Source organism: Pleurodeles waltl, chromosome 8, assembly GCF_031143425.1.
Source record: "Pleurodeles waltl isolate 20211129_DDA chromosome 8, aPleWal1.hap1.20221129, whole genome shotgun sequence".
Lineage (NCBI taxonomy): Eukaryota > Metazoa > Chordata > Amphibia > Caudata > Salamandridae > Pleurodeles > Pleurodeles waltl.
Window position 1 is genome coordinate 187210427 of NC_090447.1, and position 23794 is coordinate 187234220.

At 48.0% G+C, this 23794-nt stretch overlaps 1 protein-coding gene across 1 annotated transcript in view; it reads left to right on the forward strand.

The window, feature by feature from the left end:
* Window positions 1–23794, forward strand: part of SCAF4 (SR-related CTD associated factor 4) — an 860634-nt gene that overhangs the window by 420686 nt on the left and 416154 nt on the right. The window contains exon 16 of the mRNA XM_069204042.1: window positions 20382–20482. Coding sequence (XP_069060143.1) covers window positions 20382–20482 — 101 coding nt within the window. The remainder of the gene's footprint in view (window positions 1–20381; window positions 20483–23794) is intronic.

Below are 23794 nucleotides of genomic sequence, written 5' to 3' on the forward strand. Positions count from 1 at the left end.
TTTTGATGATTTGAAGTTCCTAAAGTACTTACCTGCAATACCTTTCGAATGAGATATTACATGTAGAATTTGAACCTGTGGTTCTTAAAATAAACTAAGAAAAGATATTTTTCTATAACAAAACCTATTGGCTGGATTTGTCTCTGAGTGTGTGTACCTCATTTATTGTCTATGTGTATGTGCAACAAATGCTTAACACTACTCCTTGGATAAGCCTACTGCTCGACCACACTACCACAAAATAGAGCATTGGTATTATCTATTTTTACCACTATTTTACCTCTAAGGGGAACCCTTGGACTCTGTGCATGCTATTCCTTACTTTGAAATAGCACATACAGAGCCAACTTCCTACATTGGTGGATCAGCGGTGGGGTACAAGACTTTGCATTTGCTGGACTACTCAGCCAATACCTGATCACACGACAAATTCCAAAATTGTCATTAGAAATTCATTTTTGCAATTTGAAATTTTTCTAAATTCTTAAAAGTCCTGCTAGGGCCTTGTGTGTTAAGTCCCTGTTTAGCATTGTCTTTTAGAGTTTAAAAGTTTGTTAAAAGTTTGAAATTAGATTCTAGAAACAGTTTTAGATTCTTTAAAAAGTCTTCCAACTCTTAGCAAAATAATGTCTGATACAGAGATGAATGTGGTGGAACTCGACACCACACCTTACCTCCATCTTAAGATGAGGGAGCTAAGGTCTCTCTGTAATATCAAAAAAATAACCATTGGCTCCAGACCTACCAAAATTCAGCTCCAGGAGCTGTTGGCAGAGTTTGAAAAAGCCAACCCCTCTGATGATGACCTCACAGAGGAAGAAATTAGTGACTTGGAGGCCAATGTCCCTCCTCCAGTCCTAAATAGGGAGAACAGGACCCCTCAAGTCCTGTCTCCAACTGTGTTAGTCAGAAATAGTGAGTCCCTCACAGGAGGGTCCCACATTTCTGAAATCACTGAGGATGCTCTCAGTGAAGATGACCTCCTGTTAGCCAGGATGGCCAAAAGATTGGCTTTAGAGAGACAGCTCCTAGCCATAGAAAGGGAAAGACAAGAGATGGGCCTAGGACCCATCAATGGTGGCAGCAATATAAATAGGGTCAGGGATTCTCCTGACATGTTAAAAATCCCCAAAGGGATTGTGACAAAATTTGAAGATGGTGATGACATCACCAAGTGGTTCACAGCTTTTGAGAGGGCTTGTGTAACCAGAAAAGTGAACAGATCTCACTGGGGTGCTCTCCTTTGGGAAATGTTCACTGGAAAGTGTAGGGATAGACTCCTCACACTCTCTGGAAAAGATGCAGAATCTTATGACCTCATGAAGGGTACCCTGATTGAGGGCTTTGGATTCTCCACTGAGGAGTACAGGATTAGGTTCAGGGGGGCTCAAAAATCCTCGAGCCAGACCTGGGTTGACTTTGTTGACTACTCAGTGAAAACACTAGATGGTTGGATTCAAGGCAGTGGTGTAAATAATTATGATGGGCTGTACAATTTATTTGTGAAAGAACACCTATTGAGTAATTGTTTCAATGATAAACTGCATCAGCATCTGGTAGACCTAGGACCAATTTCTCCCCAAGAATTGGGAAAGAAGGCGGACCATTGGGTCAAGACAAGGGTGTCCAAGACTTCAACAGGGGGTGACCAAAAGAAAGGGGTCACAAAGACTCCCCAGGGGAAGGGTGATGAGACAACCAAAAATAAAAATAGTAAAGAGTCTTCTACAGGCCCCCAAAAACCTGCACAGGAGGGTGGGCCCAGAGCCTCTTCACAAAACAATGGGTACAAGGGTAAAAACTTTGATCCCAAAAAGGCCTGGTGTCATAGCTGTAAACAGCATGGACACCAAACTGGAGACAAGGCCTGTCCCAAGAAAGGTTCCACTCCAAACTCCCATCCAGGTAACACTGGTATGGCTAGTCTCCAAGTGGGATCAACAGTGTGCCCAGAGCAAATCAGGGTCCACACTGAAGCTACTCTAGTTTCTGAGGGTGGGGTGGATTTAGCCACACTAGCTGTCTGGCCGCCTAACATGCAAAAATACAGACAGCAACTCTTAATTAATGGGACTAGAATAGAGGGCCTGAGGGATACAGGTGCCAGTGTCACCATGGTGACAGAGAAACTGGTTTCCCCTGGCCAATACCTGACTGGAAAAACTTACACAGTCACCAACGCTGACAATCAGAGAAAAGTACATCCCATGGCAATGGTTACTTTAGAATGGGGAGGGGTCAATGGCCTGAAACAGGTGGTGGTCTCCTCAAATATCCCAGTGGACTGTCTGCTTGGAAATGACCTGGAGTCCTCAGCATGGGCTGAGGTAGAACTAAAAACCCATGCAGCAATGCTGGGTATCCCTGAACTGGTATGTGTGAAAACAAGAGCACAATGCAAGGCACAGGGTGAACAAGTAGAGCTGGAGTCTGGAAGAATGGCCCAGCCTACCAAGAGAACAGGAAAGTCAGTTGGGAAACCAACTGCAACACAGCAAAAGAAAGGGAACCTCTCTTCTCAGGAAGAAGTTCTGCCCTCTGAGGGAACTGAGCCTTTGGAGCTTGAACCTTATCAGGTTGAGCTCTTAGGCCCAGGGGGACCCTCAAGGGAGGAGCTGTGTAAGGGACAAGAAACCTGTCCCTCTCTTGAAGGCCTTAGGCAGCAAGCTGCTGAAGAGTCCAAAGGCAAGAAAAATGGAACGCATAGGGTCTATTGGGAAGATGGACTCCTGTACACTGAGGCCAGAGACCCCAAACCTGGTGCCACTAGGAGAGTGGTAGTGCCTCAGCTGTTCAGGAAGTTCATCCTAACATTGGCCCATGACATTCCCCTTGCTGGACATTTGGGACAAACCAAGACGTGGGAGAGGTTAGTCAACCACTTCTACTGGCCCAATATGTCCAACATGGTTAAGGAGTTTTGCCTCTCCTGCCCCACCTGTCAAGCCAGTGGTAAGACAGGTGGGCATCCAAAGGCCCCCCTCATTCCACTTCCAGTGGTGGGGGTTCCCTTTGAAAGAGTGGGTGTGGACATAGTTGGTCCACTAGAACCTCCCACAGCCTCAGGAAATATGTATATCCTGGTAGTAGTGGATCATGCTACCAGGTATCCTGAAGCTATTCCCTTTAGGTCGACTACTGCCCCTGCAGTAGCCAAGGCCCTCATTGGTATCTTTACCAGAGTGGGTTTCCCTAAGGAGGTGGTGTCTGACAGAGGTACCAACTTCATGTCAGCATACCTAAAGCACATGTGGAATGAGTGTGGGGTGACTTATAAATTCACTACACCATACCATCCACAAACTAATGGCTTAGTTGAGAGATTCAACAAGACATTAAAGGGCATGATCATGGGGCTCCCAGAAAAACTCAAAAGGAGATGGGATGTCCTCTTGCCATGTCTGCTTTTCGCTTACAGAGAGGTGCCACAGAAGGGAGTAGGATTCTCACCCTTTGAACTTCTGTTTGGTCATCCTGTAAGAGGACCACTTGCTCTTGTTAAAGAAGGCTGGGAGAGACCTCTCCATGAGCCTAAGCAAGACATAGTGGACTATGTACTTGGCCTTCGCTCTAGAATGGCAGAGTACATGGAAAAGGCAACCAAAAACCTTGAGGCCAGCCAACAGCTCCAGAAGTTTTGGTATGACCAAAAGGCTGCACTGGTTGAGTTCCAACCAGGGCAGAAAGTCTGGGTTCTGGAGCCTGTGGCTCCCAGGGCACTCCAGGACAAATGGAGTGGCCCTTTCCCAGTACTAGAAAGGAAGAGTCAGGTCACCTACCTGGTGGACCTGGGCACAAGCAGGAGCCCCAAGAGGGTGATCCATGTGAACCGCCTTAAGCTCTTCCATGACAGGGCTGATGTCAATCTGTTGATGGTAACAGATGAGGATCAGGAGGCAGAGAGTGAACCTCTCCCTGATCTTCTGTCATCAGACCCAAAAGATGGCACAGTAGATGGAGTGATCTACTCAGACACCCTCTCTGGCCAACAGCAAGCTGATTGTAGGAGAGTCCTACAACAGTTTCCTGAACTCTTCTCCTTAACCCCTGGTCAGACACACCTGTGTACCCATGATGTGGACACAGGAGACAGCATGCCTGTCAAGAACAAAATCTTTAGACAGTCTGACCATGTTAAGGAAAGCATCAAGGTGGAAGTCCACAAGATGCTGGAATTGGGAGTAATTGAGCGCTCTGACAGCCCCTGGGCTAGCCCAGTGGTCTTAGTCCCCAAACCTCACACCAAAGATGGAAAGAAAGAGATGAGGTTTTGTGTGGACTACAGAGGGCTCAATTCTGTGACCAAGACAGATGCTCATCCAATTCCAAGAGCTGATGAGCTCATAGACAAATTAGGTGCTGCCAAATTCTTAAGTACCTTTGACTTGACAGCAGGGTACTGGCAAATAAAAATGGCACCTGGAGCAAAAGAGAAAACAGCATTCTCCACACCTGATGGGCATTATCAGTTTACTGTTATGCCCTTTGGTTTAAAGAATGCCCCTGCCACCTTCCAAAGGTTGGTGAATCAAGTCCTTGCTGGCTTGGAGTCCTTTAGCACAGCTTATCTTGATGATATTGCTGTCTTTAGCTCCACCTGGCAGGATCACCTGGTCCACCTGAAGAAGGTTTTGAAGGCTCTGCAATCTGCAGGCCTCTCTATCAAGGCATCCAAATGCCAGATAGGGCAGGGAACTGTGGTTTACTTGGGCCACCTTGTAGGTGGAGGCCAAGTTCAGCCACTCCAACCCAAGATCCAGACTATTCTGGACTGGGTAGCTCCAAAAACCCAGACTCAAGTCAGGGCATTCCTTGGCTTGACTGGGTATTACAGGAGGTTTGTGAAGGGATATGGATCCATTGTGACAGCCCTCACTGAACTCACCTCCAAGAAAATGCCCAAGAAAGTGAACTGGACTGTGGAATGCCAACAGGCCTTTGACACCCTGAAACAAGCAATGTGCTCAGCACCAGTTCTAAAAGCTCCAGATTATTCTAAGCAGTTCATTGTGCAGACTGATGCCTCTGAACATGGGATAGGGGCAGTTTTGTCCCAAACAAATGATGATGGCCTTGACCAGCCTGTTGCTTTCATTAGCAGGAGGTTACTCACCAGGGAGCAGCGTTGGAGTGCCATTGAGAGGGAGGCCTTTGCTGTGGTTTGGTCCCTGAAGAAGCTGAGACCATACCTCTTTGGGACTCACTTCCTAGTTCAAACTGACCACAGACCTCTCAAATGGCTGATGCAAATGAAAGGTGAAAATCCTAAACTGTTGAGGTGGTCCATCTCCCTACAGGGAATGGACTTTATAGTGGAACACAGACCTGGGACTGCCCATGCCAATGCAGATGGCCTTTCCAGGTTCTTCCACTTAGAAAATGAAGACTCTCTTGGGAAAGGTTAGTCTCATCCTCTTTCGTTTGGGGGGGGGGTTGTGTAAGGAAATGCCTCCTTGGCATGGTTGCCCCCTGACTTTTTGCCTTTGCTGATGCTATGTTTACAATTGAAAGTGTGCTGAGGCCTGCTAACCAGGCCCCAGCACCAGTGTTCTTTCCCTAACCTGTACTTTTGTATCCACAATTGGCAGACCCTGGCATCCAGATAAGTCCCTTGTAACTGGTACTTCTAGTACCATGGGCCCTGATGCCAAGGAAGGTCTCTAAGGGCTGCAGCATGTCTTATGCCACCCTGGAGACCTCTCACTCAGCCCAGACACCCTGCTTACCAGCTTGTGTGTGCTAGTGAGGACAAAACGAGTAAGTCGACATGGCACTCCCCTCAGGGTGCCATGCCAGCCTCTCACTGCCTATGCAGTATAGGTAAGACACCCCTCTAGCAGGCCTTACAGCCCTAAGGCAGGGTGCACTATACCATAGGTGAGGGTACCAGTGCATGAGCATGGTACCCCTACAGTGTCTAAACAAAACCTTAGACATTGTAAGTGCAGGGTAGCCATAAGAGTATATGGTCTGGGAGTCTGTCTAACACGAACTCCACAGCACCATAATGGCTACACTGAAAACTGGGAAGTTTGGTATCAAACTTCTCAGCACAATAAATGCACACTGATGCCAGTGTACATTTTATTGTAAAATACACCACAGAGGGCACCTTAGAGGTGCCCCCTGAAACTTAACCGACTGTCTGTGTAGGCTGACTAGTTCCAGCAGCCTGCCACACCAGAGACATGTTGCTGGCCCCATGGTGAGAGTGCCTTTGTCACTCTGAGGCCAGTAAAAAAGCCTGCACTGGGTGGAGATGCTAACACCTCCCCCAGGCAGGAGCTGTAACACCTGGCGGTGAGCCTCAAAGGCTCACCCCTTTGTCACAGCCCAGCAGGGCACTCCAGCTTAGTGGAGTTGCCCGCCCCCTCCGGCCACGGCCCCCACTTTTGGCGGCAAGGCTGGAGGGAACAAAGAAAGCAACAAGGAGGAGTCACTGGCCAGTCAGGACAGCCCCTAAGGTGTCCTGAGCTGAGGTGACTCTGACTTTTAGAAATCCTCCATCTTGCAGATGGAGGATTCCCCCAATAGGGTTAGGATTGTGACCCCCTCCCCTTGGGAGGAGGCACAAAGAGGGTGTACCCACCCTCAGGGCTAGTAGCCATTGGCTACTAACCCCCCAGACCTAAACACGCCCTTAAATTTAGTATTTAAGGGCTACCCTGAACCCTAGAAAATTAGATTCCTGCAACTACAAGAAGAAGGACTGCCTAGCTGAAAACCCCTGCAGAGGAAGACCAGAAGACGACAACTGCCTTGGCTCCAGAAACTCACCGGCCTGTCTCCTGCCTTCCAAAGACCCTGCTCCAGCGACGCCTTCCAAAGGGACCAGCGACCTCGACATCCTCTGAGGACTGCCCCTGCTTCGAAAAGACAAGAAACTCCCGAGGACAGCGGACCTGCTCCAAGAAAAGCTGCAACTTTGTTTCCAGCAGCTTTAAAGAACCCTGCAAGCTCCCCGCAAGAAGCGTGAGACTTGCAACACTGCACCCGGCGACCCCGACTCGGCTGGTGGCGATCCAACACCTCAGGAGGGACCCCAGGACTACTCTAAGACTGTGAGTTCAAAAACCTGTCCCCCCTGAGCCCCCACAGCGCCGCCTGCAGAGGGAATCCCGAGGCTTCCCCTGACCGCGACTCTTTGAATCCTAAGTCCCGACACCTGGGAGAGACCCTGCACCCGCAGCCCCCAGGACCTGAAGGACCGGACTTTCACTGGAGGAGTGACCCCCAGGAGTCCCTCTCCCTTGACCAAGTGGAGGTTTCCCCGAGGAACCCCCCCCTTGCCTGCCTGCAGCGCTGAAGAGATCCCTAGATCTCCCATTGACTTCCATTACAAACCCGACGCTTGTTTCTACACTGCACCCGGCCGCCCCCGCGCTGCTGAGGGTGAAATTTCTGTGTGGGCTTGTGTCCCCCGGGTGCCCTACAAAACCCCCCTGGTCTGCCCTCCGAAGACGCGGGTACTTACCTGCAAGCAGACCGGAACCGGGGCACCCCCTTCTCTCCATTCTAGCCTATGTGTTTTGGGCACCACTTTGAACTCTGCACCTGACCGGCCCTGAGCTGCTGGTGTGGTGACTTTGGGGTTGCTCTGAACCCCCAACGGTGGGCTACCTTGGACCAAGAACTAAGCCCTGTAAGTGTCTTACTTACCTGGTTAACCTAACAAATACTTACCTCCCCTAGGAACTGTGAAAATTGCACTAAGTGTCCACTTTTAAAACAGCTATTTGTGAATAACTTGAAAAGTATACATGCAATTTTGATGATTTGAAGTTCCTAAAGTACTTACCTGCAATACCTTTCGAATGAGATATTACATGTAGAATTTGAACCTGTGGTTCTTAAAATAAACTAAGAAAAGATATTTTTCTATAACAAAACCTATTGGCTGGATTTGTCTCTGAGTGTGTGTACCTCATTTATTGTCTATGTGTATGTGCAACAAATGCTTAACACTACTCCTTGGATAAGCCTACTGCTCGACCACACTACCACAAAATAGAGCATTGGTATTATCTCTTTTTACCACTATTTTACCTCTAAGGGGAACCCTTGGACTCTGTGCATGCTATTCCTTACTTTGAAATAGCACATACAGAGCCAACTTCCTACACTTACCAAAAGTCATATCACCGTTCCACTTGAATCAAACAGTAGAACTACCAGTGTTCTTCCCAGAGCCAGATTCTGTAGCTAAAAGAGCACTACATACATTAGACATCAAAAGAGCGTTACTGTACTACATTGACAGAACAAAACAAATTCAGAAAACAAAACAATTGTTTGTTGCTTTCCAAAAACCTCATACAGGAAATCCAATTTCCAAACAAGGCATTGCTAGATGGATAGTTAAATGCATTCAAACCTGTTATCTCAAAGCAAAAAGAGAACTGCCTATTACACCAAAGGCACACTCAACTAGAAAGAAAGGTGCTACCATGGCCTTTCTAGGAAACATTCCAATGACTGAAATATTTAAGGCAGCCACATGGTCTACGCCTCATACGTTTACCAAACACTACTGCGTGGATGTGCTAACAGCACAACAAGCCACAGTAGGCCAAGCAGTATTACGAACTTTGTTTCAAACAACTTCAACTCCTACAGGCTGAACCACCGCTTTTGGGGAGATAACTGCTTACTAGTCTATGCAAAGCATGTGTATCTGCAGGTACACATGCCATCGAACGGAAAATGTCACTTACCCAGTGTACATCTGTTCGTGGCATGAGACGCTGCAGATTCACATGCGCCCACCCGCCTCCCCGGGAGCCTGTAGCCGTTTGAAGCTGATCTTGAACATTTGTAAATATATTGCTTTAAACCACATTATGTACATACATTTTTACTCCATTGCATGGGCACTATTACTATAATACACAACTCCTACCTCACCCTCTGCGGGGAAAACAATCTAAGATGGAGTCAACGCCCATGCGCAATGGAGCCGAAAGGGGAGGAGTCCCTCGATCTCATGACTCAGACTTCTTCGAAGAAAAACAACTTGTAACACTCCGAGCCCAACACTAGATGGCGGGATAATGCAAAGCATGTGAATCTGCAGTGTCTCATGCCACGAACAGATGTACACTGGGTAAGTGACATTTTCCATATATATATGTGTGTGTGTATATATATGTGTGTGTGTGTGTGTGTATATATATATATATATATATATATATATATATATATGTGTGTGCGTGTTTTTATATATACATTTCTTTGCTACTTACTTCGCCCTCCTGCGGGAAAACAATCTAACAAAGGACTCGATGCCCATGCGCAATATCACCGAGAGGAGGAATCACTTGATCTTGTGACTCAAAGATTCTTAGAAGAATAACAACTTGTAACACTCCGAGCTCAAACCTAGATGGTGGACTTATGCAAAGCATGTGAATCTGCAGCACTACATGCCACGAACAGATGTCTACTGGGTAAGTAACATTTTCCATACACTGGTACACTCTTTACTTCACCCTCTTGTGGGAAAACAGAGGAGTTACTCGACCTTTACCACAGAAGGGCATGTGATGTTTGGCCCCCTGGGTGACTTTGAGGAATGTCTCTGTGCACAGCCCATATTTTTGGGAACCGCTGTATATATCTTTATGTCCCCATTACACGTGTATATGTTTAGGAAAGGGGTGTGGGGCAATTAAGTTTTCCTGGGCTGCAGCAGCTATTATGCCATCAACTGCAATGACAGTGAAACCCTGTGTATCCTGATAGCAGATCTAGTCATCCTGCACAGACAGGACAAAATCACCCTCTTTGACAGGTAGAAAAAACGACTTTAAGTATGAAATGTCACCCCTAAGGGCACCTCCTCCTTCTGTCTACGAGGAAGGGTGCATAATGTCTAATAGTAGGATGTGAGGGACATTAGCAATGTTCCCCCAGTGACTGGGCCCATGAGGACAATCATTCATCAGGCTGTAGCTGGCACAGTATAGATTATACACTTTAATTGTTATGTTTATAAATTTAACAAAAATCCAATCTAATGTTAAAGTTGGACTTTTATTAAATACACGGGAAATTCAGCATTTATAAAGTTACCTTTACTTTGGTTGAAGCTGCTGGAAGCTCATTTGTATTAGCTGTCTTGCAACTGCTTTGCCGCTGCGCTACCTGAATTAGGTTTGGAAACGGCTTGCAGAGCAGAGACCATGGCTTTGGAGTGGGGAGATATTTTTTTTCCCTGGCAGGTAAACCAGTTAGTGGGCCCAGAAACTTAATTAACTTCATAGGGATCAGCGCTGTCACAATCAAATGTTAGGTGTCACTTAAAGGAAAGCCCCAACTTTTGTCCCCATTGACAGGCTGGCACCAAACCCAGTGGGAGGCAATCGACCTCCAGAATTGGTTTTGAATGATCAGAGAGGAGGGGACTCGTCATTAGGTGTGCACATATCTTGACTTTTAAGGGCGATGAGCATAGTGGGATTGTTGGCAATAGGGCAAACGGGGAAGTGCTGAAAAAATGTGCAGTTATTGAGCTTAAGTTTATTTATTTTGTGTGATACCATCAGGTGATGGCCTTAACTGTGCACCTCAAATAATTATCGACTTTCCTGCAATTACCTAATCTGTGTTGTATGGATGTTCTGTCTTTGTTATGTCCCCGAGGGAACCAGGCCCAGCCTATAGAGAGGCTAAGGGTCCTTTTTTGTCACCTGCCCCACGGGCTTCTTTTTCTTAGGGATTCTCTGCAACTCCAGCTCGCTGCATGTTGCATTCCTTTTAACCTTACTGTAGGAAGTTGGCTCTGTATGTGCTATTTCAAAGTAAGGAATAGCATGCACAGAGTCCAAGGGTTCCCCTTAGAGGTAAGATAGTGGCAAAAAGAGATAATACTAATGCTCTATTTTGTGGTAGTGTGGTCGAGCAGTAGGCTTATCAAAGGAGTAGTGTTAAGCATTTGTTGTACATACACACAGGCAATAAATGAGGAACACACACTCAGAGACAAATCCAGCCAATAGGTTTTGTTATAGAAAAATATATTTTCTTAGTTTATTTTAAGAACCACAGGTTCACATTCTACATGTAATATCTCATTTGAAAGGTATTGCAGGTAAGTACTTTAGGAACTTTGAATCATTACATTAGCATGTATACTTTTTACATAAAACACAAATAGCTGTTTTAAAAGTGGACACAGTGCAATTTTCACAGTTCCTGGGGGAGGTAAAGTATTGTTAGTTTTAACAGGTAAGTAAGTCACAGGTTTCAGTTTTGGGTCCAAGGTAGCCCACCGTTGGGGGTTCAGAGCAACCCCAAAGTTATCACACCAGCAGCTCAGGGCCGGTCAGGTGCAAAGGTCAAAGAGGTGCCCAAAACACATAGGCTTCAATGGAGAGAAGGGGGTGCCCCGGTTCCAGTCTGCCAGCAGGTAAGTACCCGCGTCTTCGGAGGGCAGACCAGGGGGAATTTGTAGGGCACCGGGGGGGACACGAGTCAGCACAAAAAGTGCACCCTCAGCAGCGCGGGGGCAGCCGGGTGCAGTGTGTAAACACGAGACGGGTTTCCAATAGTTTCCTATGGGAGACCAAGGGGTCTCTTCAGCGATGCAGGCAGGCAAGGGGGGTGGCTCCTCGGGGTAGCCACCACCTGGGCAAGGGAGAGGGCCTCCTGGGGGTCACTCCTGCACAGGAGTTCCGTTCCTTCAGGTGCTGGGGGCTGCGGGTGCAGGGTCTTTTCCAGCCGTCAGGAAATAGAGTTCAGGCAGTCGCGGTCAGGGGGAGCCTGGGGATTCCCTCTGCAGGCGTCGGTGTGGGGGCTCAGGGGGGACAACTTTGGTTACTCACGGTCTTGGAGTCGCCGGAGGGTCCTCCCTGAGGTGTTGGTTCTCCACCAGTCGGGGTCGCCGGGTGCAGTGTTGCAAGTCTCACGCTTCTTGCGGGGAGTTGCAGGGGTCTTTAAATCTGCTCCTCTGTAACAAAGTTGCAGTTCTTTTGGAGCAGTGCCGCTGTCCTCGGGAGTTTCTTGTCTTTCTTGAAGCAGGGCAGTCCTCAGAGGATTCAGAGGTCGCTGGTCCCTTGGAAAGCGTCGCTGGAGCAGGTTTCCTTGGAAGGCAGGAGACAGGCCGGTAAGTCTGGGGCCAAGGCAGTTGGTGTCTTCTGTTCTTCCTCTGCAGGGGTTTTTCAGCTCAGCAGTCCTCTTCTTCTAGTAGTTTCAGGAATCTATTTTCCTAGGTTCAGGGAAGCCCTTAAATACTAAATTTAAGGGCGTGTTTATGTCTGGGGGGTTAGTAGCCAATGGCTACTAGCCCTGAGGGTGGGTACACCCTCTTTGTGCCTCCTCCCAAGGGGAGGGGGGCACATCCCTAATCCTATTGGGGGAATCCTCCATCTGCAAGATGGAGGATTTCTAAAAGTCAGAGTCACCTCAGCTCAGGACACCTTAGGGCTGTCCTGACTGGCCAGTGACTCCTCCTTGTTTTTCTCATTATCTCTCCTGGACTTGCCGCCAAAAGTGGGGGCTGTGTCCAGGGGGCGGGCATCTCCACTAGCTGGAGTGCCCTGGGGCATTGTAACAAGAAGCTTGAGCCTTTGAAGCTCACTGCTAGGTGTTACAGTTCCTGCAGGGGGGAGGTGTGAAGCACCTCCACCCAGAGCAGGCTTTGTTTCTGTCCTCAGAGAGCACAAAGGCTCTCACCGCATGAGGTCAGAAACTCGTCTCTCAGCAGCAGGCTGGCACAGACCAGTCAGTCCTGCACTGAACAATTGGGTAAAATACAGGGGGTATCTCTAAGATGCCCTCTGTGTGCATTTTTTAATAAATCCAACACTGGCATCAGTGTGGGTTTATTATTCTGAGAAGTTTGATACTAAACTTCCCAGTATTCAGTGTAGCCATTATGGAGCTGTGGAGTTCGTTTTTGACAGACTCCCAGCCCATATACTCTTATGGCTACTCTGCACTTACAATGTCTAAGGTTTTGCTTAGACACTGTAGGGGCATAGTGCTCATGCACATATGCCCTCACCTGTGGTATAGTGCACCCTGCCTTAGGGCTGTAAGGCCTGCTAGAGGGGTGACTTACCTATGCCACAGGCAGTGTGAGGTTGGCATGGCACCCTGAGGGGAGTGCCATGTCGACTTAGTCATTTTCTCCCCACCAGCACACACAAGCTGGCAAGCAGTGTGTCTGTGCTGAGTGAGAGGTCCCTAGGGTGGCATAAGACATGCTGCAGCCCTTAGAGACCTTCCCTGGCATCAGGGCCCTTGGTACCAGGGGTACCAGTTACAAGGGACTTACCTGGGTGCCAGGGTTGTGCCAATTGTGGAGACAATGGTACATTTTAGGTGAAAGAACACTTGTGCTGGGGCCTGGTTAGCAGGGTCCCAGCACACTTATCAGTCAAGTCAGCATCAGTATCAGGCAAAAGGTGGGGGGTAACTGCAACAGGGAGCCATTTCTTTACACTTACCATCTCCCCTGTTTGTGGGTCACTTTTATCCACCTTCGCTGTGTTGGGACTTTGTCCACTAGCAGTGGTGATTTTGATTTCAAACATCTGTCTACACAGTTGTAAGGAAATGCCTCCTTGGCATGGTTACCCCCTGACTTTTTGCCTTTGCTGATGCTATGTTTTGAATTGAAAGTGTGCTGAGGCCTGCTAACCAGGCCCCAGCACCAGTGTTCTTTCCCTAACCTGTACTTTTGTATCCACAATTGGCACACCCTGGCATCCAGATAAGTCCCTTGTAACTGGTACCTCTGGTACCAAGGGCCCTGATGCCAGGGAAGGTCTCTAAGGGCTGCAGCATGTCTTATGCCACCATGGAGACCCCTCACTCAGCACAGACACACTGCTTACCAGCTTGTGTGTGCTAGTGAGAACAAAATGAGTAAGTCGACATGGCACTCCCCTCAGGGTGCCATGCCAGCCTCTCACTGCCTATGCAGTATAGGTAAGACACCCCTCTAGCTGGCCTTACAGCCCTAAGGCAGGGTGCACTATACCATAGGTGAGGGCACCAGTGCATGAGCACTGTGCCCCTACAGTGTTTAAGCCAAACCTTAGACATTGTAAGTGCAGGGTAGCTGTAGGAAGTTGGCTCTGTATGTGCTATTTCAAAGTAAGGAATAGCATGCACAGAGTCCAAGGGTTCCCCTTAGAGGTAAAATAGTGGTAAAAATAGATAATACTAATGCTCTATTTTGTGGTAGTGTGGTCGAGCAATAGGCTTATCCAAGGAGTAGTGTTAAGCATTTGTTGTACATACACATAGACAATAAATGAGGTACACACACTCAGAGACAAATCCAGCCAATAGGTTTTGTATAGAAAAATATCTTTTCTTAGTTTATTTTAAGAACCACAGGTTCAAATTCTACATGTAATATCTCAGTCGAAAGGTATTGCAGGTAAGTACTTTAGGAACTTCAAATCATAAAAATTGCATGTATACTTTTCAAGTTATTGACAAATAGCTGTTTTAAAAGTGGACACTTAGTGCAATTTTCACAGTTCCTGGGGGAGGTAAGTTTTTGTTAGTTTTACCAGGTAAGTAAGACACTTACAGGGCTTAGTTCTTGGTCCAAGGTAGCCCACCGTTGGGGGTTCAGAGCAACCCCAAAGTCACCACACCAGCAGCTCAGGGCCGGTCAGGTGCAGAGTTCAAAGTGGTGCCCAAAACACATAGGCTAGAATGGAGAGAAGGGGGTGCCCCGGTTCCGGTCTGCTTGCAGGTAAGTACCCGCGTCTTCGGAGGGCAGACCAGGGGGATTTTGTAGGGCACCGGGGGGGACACAAGTCCACACAGAGATTTCACCCTCAGCAGCGCGGGGGCGGCCGGGTGCAGTGTAGAAACAAGCGTCGGGTTTTCAATGTTAGACTATGAGAGATCTCGGAATCTCTTCAGCGCTGCAGGCAGGCAAGGGGGGGATTCCTCGGGGAAACCTCCACTTGGGCAAGGGAGAGGGACTCCTGGGGGTCACTTCTCCAGTGAAAGTCCGGTCCTTCAGGTCCTGGGGGCTGCGGGTGCAGGGTCTCTCCCAGGCGTCGGGACTTTAGGTTCAAAGAGTCGCGGTCAGGGGAAGCCTCGGGATTCCCTCTGCAGGCGGCGCTGTGGGGGCTCAGGGGGGACAGGTTTTTGTACTCACAGTCTTAGAGTAGTCCTGGGGTCCCTCCTGAGGTGTTGGATCGCCACCAGCCGAGTCGGGGTCGCCGGGTGCAGTGTTGCAAGTCTCACGCTTCTTGCGGGGAGCTTGCAGGGTTCTTTAAAGCTGCTGGAAACAAAGTTGCAGCTTTTCTTGGAGCAGGTCCGCTGTCCTCGGGAGTTTCTTGTCTTTTCGAAGCAGGGGCAGTCCTCAGAGGATGTCGAGGTCGCTGGTCCCTTCGGAAGGCGTCGCTGGAGCAGGATCTTTGGAAGGCAGGAGACAGGCCGGTGAGTTTCTGGAGCCAAGGCAGTTGTCGTCTTCTGGTCTTCCGCTGCAGGGGTTTTCAGCTAGGCAGTCCTTCTTCTTGTAGTTTGCAGGAATCTAATTTTCTAGGGTTCAGGGTAGCCCTTAAATACTAAATTTAAGGGCGTGTTTAGGTCTGGGGGGTTAGTAGCCAATGGCTACTAGCCCTGAGGGTGGGTACACCCTCTTTGTGCCTCCTCCCAAGGGGAGGGGGTCACATTCCTAACCCTATTGGGGGAATCCTCCATCTGCAAGATGGAGGATTTCTAAAAGTTAGAGTCACTTCAGCTCAGGACACCTTAGGGGCTGTCCTGACTGGCCAGGGACTCCTCCTTGTTATTCTCATTATTTTCTCCGGCCTTGCCGCCAAAAGTGGGGCCTGGCCGGAGGGGGCGGGCAACTCCACTAGCTGGAGTGTCCTGCTGGGTTGGCACAAAGGAGGTGAGCCTTTGAGGCTCACCGCCAGGTGTGACAATTCCTGCCTGGGGGAGGTGTTAGCATCTCCACCCAGTGCAGGCTTTGTTACTGGCCTCAGAGTGACAAAGGCACTCTCCCCATGGGGCCAGCAACATGTCTCGGTTTGTGGCAGGCTGCTAAAACTAGTCAGCCTACACAGATAGTCGGTTAAGTTTCAGGGGGCACCTCTAAGGTGCCCTCTGGGGTGTATTTTACAATAAAATGTACACTGGCATCAGTGTGCATTTATTGTGCTGAGAAGTTTGATACCAAACTTCCCAGTTTTCAGTGTAGCCATTATGGTGCTGTGGAGTTCGTGTTTGACAAACTCCCAGACCATATACTCTTATGGCTACCCTGCACTTACAATGTCTAAGGTTTTGTTTAGACACTGTAGGGGTACCATGCTCATGCACTGGTACCCTCACCTATGGTATAGTGCACCCTGCCTTAGGGCTGTAAGGCCTGCTAGAGGGGTGTCTTACCTATACTGCATAGGCAGTGAGAGGCTGGCATGGCACCCTGAGGGGAGTGCCATGTCGACTTACTCGTTTTGTCCTCACTAGCACACACAAGCTGGCAAGCAGTGTGTCTGTGCTGAGTGAGAGGTCTCCAGGGTGGCATAAGACATGCTGCAGCCCTTAGAGACCTTCCTTGGCATCAGGGCCCTTGGTACTAGAAGTACTAGTTACAAGGGACTTATCTGGATGCCAGGGTCTGCCAATTGTGGATACAAAAGTACAGGTTAGGGAAAGAACACTGGTGCTGGGGCCTGGTTAGCAGGCCTCAGCACACTTTCAATTGTAAACATAGCATCAGCAAAGGCAAAAAGTCAGGGGGCAACCATGCCAAGGAGGCATTTCCTTACAGTAGCCATAAGAGTATATGGTCTGGGAGTCTGTCAAACACGAACTCCACAGCACCATAATGGCTACACTGAAAACTGGGAAGTTTGGTATCAAACTTCTCAGCACAATAAATGCACACTGATGCTAGTGTACATTTTATTGTGAAACACACGCCAGAGGGCACCTTAGAGGTGCCCCCTGAAAGTGTATCCAACTATCTGTGTAGGCTGACTGGTTCCAGCAGCCTGCCACACTAGAGACATGTTGCTGGCCCCATGGGGAGAGTGCCTTTGTCACTCTGAGGCCAGTAACAAAGCCTGCACTGGGTGGAGATGCTAACACCTCCCCCAGACAGGAGCTGTAACACCTGGCGGTGAGCCTCAAAGGCTCACCCCTTTGTTCCAGCACCGCAGGACACTCCAGCTAGTGGAGTTGCCCGCCCCCTCCGGCCACGGCCCCCACTTTTGGCGGCAAGGCCGGAGAAAATAATGAGAACAACAAGGAGGAGTCACTGGCCAGTCAGGACAGCCCCTAAGGTGTCCTGAGCTGAAGTGACTCTAACTTTTAGAAATCCTCCATCTTGCAGATGGAGGATTCCCCCAATAGGATTAGGGATGTGACCCCCTCCCCTTGGGAGGAGGCACAAAGAGGGTGTACCCACCCTCCGGGCTAGTAGCCATTGGCTACTAACCCCCCAGACCTAAACACGCCCTTAAATTTAGTATTTAAGGGCTTCCCTGAACCTAAGAATTTAGATTCCTGAAACTACAAGAAGAAGAGGACTGCTGAGCTGAAAAACCCCTGCAGAGGAAGAACAGAAGACACCAACTGCTTTCGCCCCAGACTTACCAGCCTGTCTCCTGCCTTCCAAAGAACCCTGCTCCAGCGACGCTTTCCAAGGGACCAGCGACCTCTGAATCCTCTGACGACTGCCCTGCTTCAAGAAAGACAAGAAACTCCCGAGGACAGCGGCACTGCTCCAAAAGAACTGCAACTTTGTTACAGAGGAGCAGATTTAAAGACCCCTGCAACTCCCCGCAAGAAGCGTGAGACTTGCAACACTGCACCCGGCGACCCCGACTCGACTGGTGGAGAACTAGCACCTCAGGGAGGACCCTCCGGCGACTCCGAGACCGTGAGTAACCAAAGTTGTCACCCCTGACCCCCCACAGCGACGCCTGCAGAGGGAATCCCGAGGCTCCCCCTGAGCGCGACTGCCTGAACTCCATTTCCCGACGGCTGGAAAAGACCCTGCACCCGCAGCCCCCAGCACCTAAAGGAACGGAACTCCTGTGCAGGAGTGACCCCCAGGAGGCCCTCTCCCTTGCCCAGGTGGTGGCTACCCCGAGGAGCCCCCCCCTTGCCTGCCTGCATCGCTGAAGAGACCCCTTGGTCTCCCATAGGAAACCATTACAAACCCAACGCTTGTTTACACACTGCATCCGACCGCCCCTGCGCTGCTGAGGGTGCACTTTTTGTGCTGACTCGTGTCCCCCCCGGTGCCCTACATAACCCCCCTGGTCTGCCCTCCGAAGACGCGGGTACTTACCTGCTGGCAGACTGGAACCGGGGCACCCCCTTCTCTCCATTGAAGCCTATGTGTTTTGGGCACCTCTTTGACCTTTGCACCTGACCGGCCCTGAGCTGCTGGTGTGATAACTTTGGGGTTGCTCTGAACCCCCAGTGGTGGGCTACCTTGGACCCAAAACTGAAACCTGTAAGTGACTTACTTACCTGTTAAAACTAACAATACTTTACCTCCCCCAGGAACTGTGAAAATTGCACTGTGTCCACTTTTAAAACAGCTATTTGTGTTTTATGTCAAAAGTATAAATGCTAATGTAATGATTCAAAGTTCCTAAAGTACTTACCTGCAATACCTTTCAAATGAGATATTACATGTAGAATTTGAACCTGTGGTTCTTAAAATAAACTAAGAAAATATATTTTTCTATAACAAAACCTATTGGCTGGATTTGTCTCTGAGTGTGTGTTCCTCATTTGTTGCCTGTGTGTATGTACAACAAATGCTTAACACTACTCCTTTGATAAGCCTACTGCTCGACCACACTACCACAAAATAGAGCATTGGTATTATCTATTTTTGCCGCTATCTTACCTCTAAGGGGAACCCTTGGACTCTGTGCATGCTATTCCTTACTTTGAAATAGCAAATACAGAGCCAACTTCCTACAACAATAAACCCCGTATTCATTAGAGGAGCTTAGTTGTGTCCTTTGTTCCACAGGACAAAACTGACCACCCAGGTCCCAGATTATTACCTCAGTCTTCTGCTCAACGTACTTCCAATTGAGTCGCCACATTTACATCCCAATTTCATTACATTATTTTAGAAATACAAGGGGTACTAATCTCTTTGCATTTTTCATGCTCTGCTGGCAATGAATATTTATATTTTGTTCAACACTGACGTAGGCCTGAAGCCTCCTGACTTTTTTCTTTTTACTTTATACCGTAAACACATCTGACCATGCACACTTTAGAGTAGTAGTAAATTTGTTCTGAATAGCAGTGTTATAATGTGTGTAGCCATATTTTCTTTACACATAGCAAACTATATAACTTGGCTAGGAAACAATTTTTCAACCTAGACACTACTGGCAACACATGTACACCGGCAACATAGAGTTCTTGAACTCAAAAACAAAATATATGTAGTCCTAATTCTTCTGGAGTTCAGCTTGGCATTCTCTAACCTACTGAAAGTTCAGCCATTTCTCATTTCTATTTAGTGAGTTAAAATGGGTGAGGTTTCAAATATCCAAGGCTTCACTTCCAGGTATCTACAGCAACCATTAAATGGTGATGCTCTGTTGAATTCATTTTGAGTATTTAACTGTGCTTTCTTTAACCAATCCATTGAAGAGTATATTTTTTGGAATGGCAGAGAATCACAGATGACAGTAACTGCACTTACATGTGTGAGTCTGACTCCTTTCCCATTTGGTGAATATTTTGCCTGTGAAACATTGAAATGTGGCAGCCTGTCCCACATCTACTAAATTAATTCAGTCATGAGCCTCATGGTTGCTGAAACGTTGGAATTAGGCTATTTAAATTGTCACAAAGAAACCATAGAAAGCCAGAAGACCAACAACTATAAGGTGTTGGTTAACAAAATGAAAATTTGTTGAGGTATTTAAGACACCATTAATGACTAGTTGAGGATGTTTGTATAACTAAGTATAGTTGGTACCAGTTTATCTTACACTTCAGGGAGTGAACGTTTAACTGCATTGGTGGCACTGGTGGAGGCAGATGTTGAAGTTATTTACCTGATCATCATCGACACTGACTCATTTTCAATTAAGTCCTTCTAACTGCAGCCATTCACAACTGAATTTGAGACACTACACAAAAAATAATAATCCAAAGTTGAGACATGTTTTAAGGTACTTGAGATTATACAACTTTAAGAAAGAACCTGAAAAATAGAACTTTGGAGGGCTATACCCTGTTTGATACTAATTACCTAGTGAGGAGTTTTCTTTTGCTGTGTTCTCCTTGCTCGATACTACTATGGCCTTTATAGATTTAGTTAAATGTTATAATTTGCCAAATATCTTTAAAAAGATCAGGTTGTAAATGCATATATTAAAACGTGTTTTATTTTGTAACTGTTTTCCTAGTTTATACCACTACGTTATGGATTGGACAGCTGGACAGACGGATAGCTCAGCAGGATGTTACAGGCCTTTTAGAAGAGTTTGGTCCCATTGAATCTATCCAGGTATGTACACTTTCTTTGTGAATGTACTTCACAATAAGGATTTTGTTGGACTAAAGCAATGCAACTTTGAATGTTTAATTCTACTGGTTAAGCCGGTTGTCATGAGACTACCACCTTTGTGATTTAGATATGAAATAGTATAATACTTTGTGTAAAGAAATGGCTCCCTGTTGCAGTTACCCCCCCACTTTTTGCCTGATACTGATGCTGACTTGACTGAGAAGCGTGCTGGGACCCTGCTAACCAGGCCCCAGCACCAGTGTTCTTTCACCTAAAATGTACCATTGTATCCACAATTGGCACACCCTGGCATTCAGATAAGTCCCTTGTAACTGGTACTTCTAGTACCAAGGGCCCTGATGCCAAGGAAGGTCTCTAAGGGCTGCAGCATGTCTTATGCCACCCTAGAGACCCCTCACTCAGCACAGACACACTGCTTACAAGCCTGTGTGTGCTAGTGAGAACAAAATGAGTAAGTCGACATGGCACTCCCCTCAGGGTGCCATGCCAGCCTCTCACTGCCTATGCAGTATAGGTAAGACACCCCTCTAGCAGGCCTTACAGCCCTAAGGCAGGGTGCACTATACCATAGGTGAGGGTGCCAGTGCATGAGCATGGTACCCCTACAGTGTCTAAACAAAACCTTAGACATTGTAAGTGCAGGGTAGCCATAAGAGTATATGGTCTGGGAGTTTGTCAAACACGAACTCCACAGCACCATAATGGCTACACTGAAAACTGGGAAGTTTGGTATCAAACTTCTCAGCACAATAAATGCACACTGATGCCAGTGTACATTTTATTGCCAAATACACCCCAGAGGGCACCTTAGAGGTGCCCCCTGAAACTTAACCGACTATCTGTGTAGGCTGACTAGTTTTAGCAGCCTGCCACAAACCGAGACATGTTGCTGGCCCCATGGGGAGAGTGCCTTTGTCACTCTGAGGCCAGTAACAAAGCCTGCACTGGGTGGAGATGCTAACACCTCTCCCAGGCAGGAATTGTCACACCTGGCGGTGAGCCTCAAAGGCTCACCTCCTTTGTGCCAACCCAGCAGGACACTCCAGCTAGTGGAGTTGCCCGCCCCCTCCGGCCAGGCCCCACTTTTGGCGGCAAGGCCGGAGAAAATAATGAGAATAACAAGGAGGAGTCACTGGCCAGTCAGGACAGCCCCTAAGGTGTCCTGAGCTGAGGTGACTCTAACTTTTAGAAATCCTCCATCTTGCAGATGGAGGATTCCCCCAATAGGGTTAGGATTGTGACCCCCTCCCCTTGGGAGGAGGCACAAAAAGGGTGTACCCACCCTCAGGGCTAGTAGCCATTGGCTACTAACCCCCCAGACCTAAACACGCCCTTAAATTTAGTATTTAAGGGCTACCCTGAACCCTAGAAAATTAGATTCCTGCAACTACAAGAAGAAGGACTGCCTAGCTGAAACCCCTGCAGCGGAAGACCAGAAGACGACAACTGCCTTGGCTCCAGAAACTCACCGGCCTGTCTCCTGCCTTCCAAAGATCCTGCTCCAGCGACGCCTTCCAAAGGGACCAGCGACCTCGACATCCTCTGAGGACTGCCCCTGCTTCGAAAAGACAAGAAACTCCCGAGGACAGCGGACCTGCTCCAAGAAAAGCTGCAACTTTGTTTCCAGCAGCTTTAAAGAACTCTGCAAGCTCCCCGCAAGAAGCGTGAGACTTGCAACACTGCACCCGGCGACCCCGACTCGGCTGGTGGCGATCCAACACCTCAGGAGGGACCCCAGGACTACTCTGATACTGTGAGTACCAAAACCTGTCCCCCCTGAGCCCCCACAGCGCCGCCTGCAGAGGGAATCCCGAGGCTTCCCCTGACCGCGACTCTTTGAATCTAAAGTCCCGACGCCTGGGAGAGACCCTGCACCCGCAGCCCCCAGGACCTGAAGGACCGGACTTTCACTGGAGAAGCGACCCCCAGGAGTCCCTCTCCCTTGCCCAAGTGGAGGTTTCCCCGAGGAACCCCCCCCTTGCCTGCCTGCAGCGCTGAAGAGATCCCGAGATCTCTCATAGACTAACATTGCGAACCCGACGCTTGTTTCTACACTGCACCCGGCCGCCCCCGCGCCGCTGAGGGTGAAATTTCTGTGTGGACTTGTGTCCCCCCCGGTGCCCTACAAAACCCCCCTGGTCTGCCCTCCGAAGACGCGGGTACTTACCTGCAAGCAGACCGGAACCGGGGCACCCCCTTCTCTCCATTCTAGCCTAGGTGTTTTGGGCACCACTTTGAACTCTGCACCTGACCGGCCCTGAGCTGCTGGTGTGGTGACTTTGGGGTTGCTCTGAACCCCCAACGGTGGGCTACCTTGGACCAAGAACTGAACCCTGTAAGTGTCTTACTTACCTGGTAAAACTAACAAATACTTACCTCCCCTAGGAACTGTGAAAATTGCACTAAGTGTCCACTTTTAAAACAGCTATTTGTGAATAACTTGAAAAGTATACATGCAATTTTGATGATTTGAAGTTCCTAAAGTACTTACCTGCAATACCTTTCGAATGAGCTATTACATGTAGAATTTGAACCTGTGGTTCTTAAAATAAACTAAGAAAAGATATTTTTCTATATAAAAACCTATTGGCTGGATTTGTCTCTGAGTGTGTGTACCTCATTTATTGTCTATGTGTATGTACAACAAATGCTTAACACTACTCCTTGGATAAGCCTACTGCTCGACCACACTACCACAAAATAGAGCATTAGTATTATCTATTTTTACCACTATTTTACCTCTAAGGGGAACCCTTGGACTCTGTGCATGCTATTCCTTACTTTGAAATAGCACATACAGAGCCAACTTCCTACATTGGTGGATCAGCGGTGGGGTACAAGACTTTGCATTTGCTGGACTACTCAGCCAATACCTGATCACACGACAAATTCCAAAATTGTCATTAGAAATTGATTTTTGCAATTTGAAAAGTTTTCAAAATTCTTAAAAGACCTGCTAGGGCCTTGTGTTAGATCCTGTTTAGCATTTCTTTTAGAGTTTAAAAGTCTGTTAAAAGTTTGAATTAGATTCTAGAATCAGTTTTAGTTTCTTAAAAAGTATTCCAACTTTTAGAAGCAAAATGTCTAGCACAGATGTGACTGTGGTGGAACTCGACACCACACCTTACCTCCATCTTAAGATGAGGGAGCTAAGGTCACTCTGTAAAATAAAGAAAATAACAATGGGCCCCAAACCTACCAAAATACAGCTCCAGGAGCTTTTGGCAGAGTTTGAAAAGGCCAACCCCTCTGAGGGTGGCAACTCAGAGGAAGAGGATAGTGACTTGGAGG